At 43.0% G+C, this 8,404-nt stretch overlaps 1 protein-coding gene across 1 annotated transcript in view; it reads left to right on the top strand.

Moving 5' to 3' along the window:
* Window positions 1-226: 226 nt before the first annotated feature.
* The window catches only part of LOC109971539 (cytohesin-3-like), a 28,135-nt gene continuing 19,957 nt past the window's right edge, over window positions 227-8,404 (top strand). Inside the window, exon 1 of the mRNA XM_020619857.1 lies at window positions 227-559. Coding sequence (XP_020475513.1) covers window positions 541-559 — 19 coding nt within the window. The 5' untranslated portion in view covers window positions 227-540. The remainder of the gene's footprint in view (window positions 560-8,404) is intronic.

The following is an 8,404-nucleotide window of genomic DNA, read 5'->3' as shown; positions in this document are numbered from 1 at the left end:
GACGCGCAGTTCGGGCTGTGGAGCGGAGCTGGGATGAGAGTGGCACCACTGTCAAGTCTCACAAAGATATAACAAGGCCTTCCTGTTGTGGATTCCAAAATAAATGAAACTCACTGACTAACCTCGTGTGTACGCACTACTCTTTTACTTTGAAGACCGATTATCTTACATCTGGACTTGTTCTTTTTGTGTGTAGACCAACTTGACGCAGCCGCGTCAACAACTCTCCAGACACTAGTGGAGTGGAGGCGTATTTGGAGCGGTAACGGTGACACGCTCGGCCGCTGTGGGCATAAATATACCACCGCTGCTGCTGCTGCTGAAGCACACTGTGCACTTACGGTAACCGGGGGGACTGCCAGGCGACTGGGGGGCATAAATGGCCACAGCATTTGCAAAGAGAAGACGCTGCCCGTGAGACAACCTGTGAACCAAATGCGCCCTGGAAATTAGGACGCGCATTTGCCGTCTGCTACGTTTTTCGTATAACGGAAGTTTCCGTGACCGATTTTGGGGCATCTCGATTAATAGGCTGCAATCATGGACGAGGACAATCAAGGTATGATTCAGTATATGCGATATATACCGCTGATTTGGTTTAGGGGGTATGTGCCTCTCTAGCCTGCTGGAGTTTTCAGTGTAATAACAGACTAATGTTATGGACAGTGACTATTATTTCAGGGATTTTAGACTTGACATTAGTTTTTGCAACGTTGAGCCCATCTCACCACATTCATTTTCTCTCATCAGCTTTTTTCTGACAAGAACTTCCCTCCTAAATAGGAAGAGACGCCCTCACTCATGTTGTGTTATTATGGTTTCAAAAGCAGTTACGTGTAAAAGTAGAAAGTCTGACCTACACAGAGGGCGATGATTAACACTCAACAAGGTTATCAGGCTTGAACAGATAAGCATGCATGACTGACATCAGTGTCATATCAGTGCTGTAGTCAGGAGACCTGAGTTTATCTAAGCCTTTGTCAGCTGTGGGCTGGTGTCACTCAGGCCCAACAGGTCCTCTCACAGTCAGCAAAGAGTACTCATGACACACGGATTCACTGGTTCAAAACAAAAGCCAAGCTTGTTTTAACAGTGTGTTACGGATGCTTCACTGCAGCAGGAGCCTGGGGACTGCATCCACCTACAGATCAGCACAGGGATGGGTTGGCAAACTTTTGAACGGGGAAGCCAGACTTAAGTAGTTTTCAGAAGTGGGGCACATAAGTAAAATGAGTGACAAGTGTTAAGATTCACATTTAAACCCATGGTTCTCTGCAATAATAAACTGTTCATTATTAACAGTTACATATTTTATTCAGGGTAATAAAAGAATGCTGAGAAATATTCTAATATGTAATTATATCAATAAATACTTGCTCTTTATAACGTCAGATAGCCTACAGCCATGAACATGTGAAAAACGGGATCCATCCACTGCTACATGGGAGCAAGACACCCACGCTGAAAGAGATCAAATTTGTGTGTGCCGCTTTGTGGTCATTTTGCATCTTTTGTTTGTTGTTTTGTGTCTCTTTGTGGTTGTTTGACTCACAACTCTATGTAAGAAATGGTCACGTCAAACAGTAACTTTAAATACTACATGGGTTCCGGTTCACTCTTATTGTGTCACCTCTGTAAGTGGTATTCAATCGCACATGTTCACTGCTCATAGAGCTGCAGGATGTGACTATTTGCCAGAGAGCTGCATGCATGGCGTGCAGGCATAAAGCTGTCATTGTGCCGTGTGCGGCCAGCATGGCCTCCGGCGGCGGCACACGTCAGCATAGCCCCACAGACAGACATATGGCGCTGCCAACCCGGGATAACTGACAACAACCAGGAGCTGAGGCACATATAAACACTTGCATACATCATGGCTGCACAATGACATACTAACACTCACACAAATTACATTTCTCCTTTTTCCCTTATTGTACTGTTTGCACTGAAGATAGATGGATTGATCATGACCCAGAATAATAAGTGTGTGTGCACATGAGCTGGTGTGTGTGAAATTTATGACACAGTTTGCCTTCTCATCTAGAATAAATAGTGTCCTGGATGATGCATGAAATAGGCTACAGCACTCTTTGAGTTTTTTTTTTTTTTTTGGTTTGATAATGAAAACATTACCTTAATTGCTGCTTTTAGTAGAAAGTGTTTGCACCCACACAAACACACACACACATATATGAGCCCATAGCAGAGCTGGGCACGTGGCGGTCAGGTGGTAGATTGGCTGACATGGTTCAATATCTGACAGTCATTCCCCACAAAGGTACACACACACTTGGCCAGGCCACAAGTGGAGTGAGCGAGAGGATGAAAAGTGACGGACAGAATGAAGTGCCGAGGTGTCGGAGAAAGCACAGACGGTGAGAAAAGCGTAAGGATGGAAAGAACGTGTGACCATAAAGAGTGAGAGTGTGACAGTCGTAGTATCAGCTATGGTGAGATGTCTGAGAGGGAATAAGAGAGCGAGATGTGTGTGAAAGAGAGAATGGGGGCCGGAATGAAGTGCCAGGGCAAAGCTGGAAAATAGCCATAGAGCTATGGAGCGTCGCAAGTGAAAGGCACAGGGAGAGTGGTTGCGGACTAGATATTCTTACCGAATCATTTCCCCTGTGTATTACAGGAGTTTCTATCAGTAAAACCCCTACTCACTGAACAGTGAGCAAGCTCTGGCCATAACCATCCTTTTTTTTTTCATTTACACCTATGAGAAATATTTTCTGTGTTAGCAAAAGAAACCTAATACCAATAGCTCACACGTGCCATGGCACAGTAAGTCACAACACTGTGGATGGCAGCATTTGTTGGTTGGTTCTTCACTCTGACTAAAATATGGGAACAAATATTTAATAGTTTGCCATTAAATTTTGTGCAAACATTCATGGTCCCCAGAAGAAGAAGCCTAATGACTTTGGTGACTGGTTACCTGTCTTTTCCTCTAGTGCCACCGTGGGGCTGACGTTTGTGGCTATGAGTGAAATGTCACAAAAACAAATGGATGGATTTTCCTTGTGATTGATTATAACTTTGGTAATACTAAGAATTGTCTTTTTTGGGTTACCACCAAGTCAAAAGCCATGTTTTTTTTGGTCTTTACTTTTGTGAAAATTGGTGAATGCCATCACACTAACATAACTAAGATGGTGTACATGGTATTTTACATGCTAAACAAAAGCGTTTAGTCCAAAGCACTGCACAAAGCCTGATAGAAATGTAGTAGCATCTTTATCTTATTTCCTTTTCACCTGCATGAAATCTTCTCTATGTCGTCAAACAGTGTCGGTTTAGAGCAATCCATCTGACACATGGCAGTCAACGGTACAATGCCTTCTGCTACAGTACTCAGTCAGTGGACAATGGGCCAACAAGAGCACACAAAGCTTTTCTGCAGTGAAACCTGTCTGCTGGAGCAGCCTGAGTGTATCTTACTATAGTGCATTCTCATTTTCTACGACTGACTCTTCATTGAATGTATGCCTATAGTATCTCTGATTCCTCTACTTCAGAGTAGAGTGTAACTTTGTACACTGTGTTCAATGAGGACTACATGAATGCCCATATGGTATGTATCAGAGCATTTATGCTAGACACTGGCTTCACAGCATGCCTAGTGATGGCTCATGGGTTTAGCTACATACTGCTCTATTTACACACTGTTAAAACCAGCTATTTAAACTTGGTTGTTTAGTGTGTATGCATCAGTGTGTGTGGTCTGTGCAGTTATGGCACACTGCAGCCCATCTCAGGCGAGGAGAGATGCGTACGACATGCCGGGCTTTGAGATTTCATAGTCATTCATCTGCCGGCTGCAGAACGCCAGCAGCTTCATATTTAGGATCTGAGTTTTTGTCTTGCAGCTGCTGTCTTTTCCCCACAGCCCACATGCTGTCATGTGGCTAAGAGAGGAGCATCATGGAGCACAGGAATACTGTAAATAATGCTTTAATGGAACACACCTCTGAGTGGTATCCACACTGAATCCTTTCCCTTTCTGTTTTGACCCTTTTTGAGAGGGCTCACCTGGTTCATATCCACTACATATACCTTACATGCCTATACTGTACTGTACAGAATATTGTGGCTCTCTGGAGACTGGTAGGCTGTGGATGTTTACTTCAAACCTTAGGGGGCTGGGGCAGGCAGTAAGGGTCAGTATGCAGCCTGTGTGATTCAAGAAGCTGGGCGCCTGGCAGAATGTCAGGAAGCAGCAGGGGGACGGTGCAGTAGAGATTCAAAACTGTGAAGTTTGAAGCAGAGTTGTGTAGTAAGCCATCTACCACACCAAGTCACACATAATTCACAAAGCTCTGGCAATAACATATATACAGTATAGTCTTTTGTTTTTCTAGCTTTGGTTTTTGCTCATTTTTACTGTTTAAAATGTCTTTTGTATTCATTTTAAAGAGATTAAGAATTAATGTTGAGTCCTGTGTAGGACATCCAAAGAAAAAACAGAGTGCCGGTACATGTTGATACAAAGCTGATGTGAGGATGTTCCTCTTTGTCTTTTGTACTTTGTTATTTAGTGCAAATGTCAATATTTGGTTCATCTTTTTAATGTGAGGATTTATTCCTTTTTTATTCTCTCAGACTGTTGCTCCCACTAGTGTGGCTCACCTCTGCTAAAGAGAGTGTGTTTTCTCCATTTTTGCTGCTGTGCATTCACACGCTGACAGTCATACACAAGCAGTCCAGCTCACCACGGCTCAGTGACTGCTCTGAAGATGCTGATGGTGAGATGGAGACAACGTCTAGCTTCTGGGTGTGGCTCAACATTACTGTATAGACTCCAGAGCATGTGCGTATTTCATCTTTGACAAAAAGGTCACTGAACACATAGGACCCTCGTTGAGTTTAGAATCTTAGGTCGCACATTGGATTTATTCATGACATTTCCTCAGTGGCTTAACAACACGTTTGGCCAAACGTCAATTTTCTGGATTTGGATTGTTTCTGGTCATAGTTATTTGAATCAATAAGAGCGAAGCTGCAAGTGAACATGACTCGTGTGTAAATCCTGTTGGACCTCCACTAGCTTTATGCCTTAAAAAAGGGGTTTAAAGTACTTGGCTGTGATGCTGATGGCAAGACTCAATTTTTTTTTCTGGGGCAGAGAAGGAGAAAACACAGTGTATTCAAGAAAGCATCCAGTTTCCTCTTCATCTAACAGACAGCCCTGTGCAGCAAAGGTCTACTGCTCGGCAGAGACACTGATTGGAATCTGTCTTTGCAGCATTAAGACCTTGTCGAGGAGAGACGTGAGGCAAATCATGCTATTTTTTCTCCACGTTGAGAAAAAAAAATCAGAGCATGCTAAAGGTCCCAGGGGTCTAGAGTCATGTGCTAAAGTGATTTTCAGGCAAAGAACGTCCTGCTCCATTTGGGCCTTTGTGGGAGTCTGGGTTCATGGCTTCCATTAAAGTGTGTGTGTGGTTCAGGTCTGTCGGAAAAGGAAGAGAAGCCCGAGCGGAGTGGGCAGGAAAGGAAGCAATGGAACAATTATGTAAACGCACAGAGATTGTTTGACCTGCTGAAGATGCAGGAAAAAGGTGTATCCCCCTCTGACTGCCAGTACAGCCAGTTCTTCACACTTTCACACTGTAGTTTTTTTTATCCCAGTACCATGGTCAACTGATTTTTAACAGACATACAGATTCTCAGGTCCCACCAGCTCCGTCTTCTGGTAAAGGTTGAACTTAGTCTTTCATTTTTGATATTTATTTTACTGGGTTTTAAGATCTTAAAGCAACAAAACATGACAATAGAACAAATGCAGCATTTAGCACCTTTTTCAGATGGGCAATCTTTACATTAAAACTGTATCTTTGGGTTGGGCTGGTTGGACAAAACATGACACTGTAAAGACCAAAATATAAATCCACATTTTCTAATTTGTGGCATATATATTTTTTTTCTCAAAAAAGTGAGTCCATCTGCTAAACAATCTCAAACCATTGGTTTTTCCATAAACAATCAGCTTTACACCAATTTCAAGCAAGATTTCCACGTTACATACATCACATCATGGTTGTGTGGAACAGCTTTATTTTGTTTAGTTAACTGCTTTAGTAATTCTCTTTCCTATTGTAATATGAAGGACAGGTAAACAGGTCTGTCCCATAAACATCAATAAGTTGAATCAGTAGTTGAGAAACTGGCAAGTCAAACCCGACTGGCTGCTGAATAATAGATTTATCAAAGTTGTAAGCAACGTGTATTGAAGAAACACAGGTAAGAAGGCTGAGTATTTATTTTAAAAAAAGAAAAGTAGGAACTCTAAGCACATGGCAACACTTGCTGTGTATGTGTTTGTGCACTGAGCATCTGGCCAGCCTCCAGCCTCTTATGGCCCTCTCGTCGTCCCCTTGGGGCTCGTGGCACAGCGACGCCAATGACAGCTCAGCTTTTAAGAAGCAATTTGTAATACTCAGTAGTGACTCACTTGCTGGGTCCATGTGTCAGTAAACTACTACAGCACATCCTCAGCCCTTTCTGTAACTTTTTTTGCAAAATGTGCATGTTTCCACCCACTATACCCCCACCACACACACAAACACACACCTTTTTTGCTGTAAGATGCTGTTGCATCATGTAAAATTCCTTTTAATGCCATAAGGAGAGAGGATGAGCTGTGACTGCACTGCCAGTGTTGTAAAGAAGGCTGAACTTGTTGCAGTCATCGTTTTCTACATGCATCTTTGGGTCTGTGCTATTCAGAATGGCAGCAGTGCTCTGTCACTGAGAAATGTTGCAAAGTGTGCAGCAGGACGGCTGTGTGACACATGGGCTCTTGTCAGTGTGTATATACATGCATGCATGCATCCGCTTGTGACAGTGTGTTTGTACGGTAAGTCAGTCTATATATCTTTAGGAGAAAAAGATGGAGACAGACGTGCAACAGTGGCACAGATTCCAAAAGAGCGATAGAGAAATGGATGTTGCAGTCACAAGGCTCGGCTCAGCTGTGTATACCTCATGCTTCACTTGCGGAGGTGTGTGTATATAAATGTACAGTGGTGTGTATGCATGACTGTGAGTATGTGCACCTCTTTATACGGTGTGCATACGCACTCACTCTGAGGATTAGAGACGGCTGTGAGCCCTCTCCACAGGCAGCCAGATGCAGGAGATCAAGTGGGCAAGGATATGGATGATAGTTAGTGGATTATAGGTCAGGGCTCGGCCTGCTTGCTCTTACTTTCCTACAGGAGTGCTAGAAAAGACACACACTCACACGCACATATATATATATATATACACACACACACACACGTATACAGTACATTTAAATGTGATTCAGTCATGACAGAAAATGCAGCCAAAAAAAGAGTGATGCCTTCCCTTGTGTTCCCATAGCAGTCCGTCATGTGATTTACAGTATGGATTTTCTGCTCCTCAGTCCTTGTTTATAGGCTCGTTTAATTTGCCCTGACCCTTAAATTGTTAAATCACTTTCACAGATAGGATGGCAATTGTTGTATTAGCGAGGGCGGTGAAATATAAAATGATTGGCCTTGACAGAGCAGGTCAATGTGACAGGATCCAGAATAAACCACAAGGGCATCAATAACCGGGTTTTTCTACAGGGACAATGGCAGCTCGACATACTACTTGAGCCCCTGCCACTGTACACTCACATACACAAACACACTTTCTCTCCCTGTCCAACACATAACTCCTTTGGCATCAGTGTCAATGCTCCCACAGTGTTGATTGTGTATGATTGATAATCCAGTGTGGCATTGAGTGGGTCATGACCACTTTAACACGCTCACAACATTGGTCTTTCTATAGCTGTGAGGACACTCGTTGACATACTGCATTTCCTAGCCTCTTACCATAACTCAAATGTTCACACCTAAGTCCCTAACCTCAATTCGTACCCAGATCCTAATGTAAACCTTATCCTGACCAGAACCATAAAACCAAGTGTTAACCCTCAACCAGCTCTTTGAAGTTGTGAGGACCTGCCAGAACGTCCTCACAACTGCAGTTTCATCAACAATGGTAATGAACTAAATTTGTCCACACAGCCATAAAGACATATACACACATGCACAAACATTGAGCAGGTTGGAGAATAAGCCACAAGGGCATCAATAACCAAGTCTTTCAGGTGGGTCCAAGGATATTCCTGAGTGTGATTGAATTACAGATTCCTTCACAAATGTATTAGATCTTTGTTGACCTCTGTCATATTGAATGTCTGTTATCATCATTGACTTCATGCACTGAGCTAACCCTGAAAAAAAAGCTATTTCCCCCCAACTGTTTCTCAGTAACATAATATGGGCCCAGAAAAACACAATGCAAATATTCCATCATTAATCTCCTCATAAATGGACTCAGCCGATACCTAGACTGAAGCGATCATGAGTAATTCTTATTTTCC

Source organism: Monopterus albus, unplaced genomic scaffold (assembly GCF_001952655.1).
Source record: "Monopterus albus unplaced genomic scaffold, M_albus_1.0 scaffold227.1, whole genome shotgun sequence".
Taxonomy (NCBI): domain Eukaryota; kingdom Metazoa; phylum Chordata; class Actinopteri; order Synbranchiformes; family Synbranchidae; genus Monopterus; species Monopterus albus.
The sequence above is the reverse complement of the archived record's forward strand: the minus strand, read 5'-3'. Positions and strand labels throughout refer to the sequence as shown.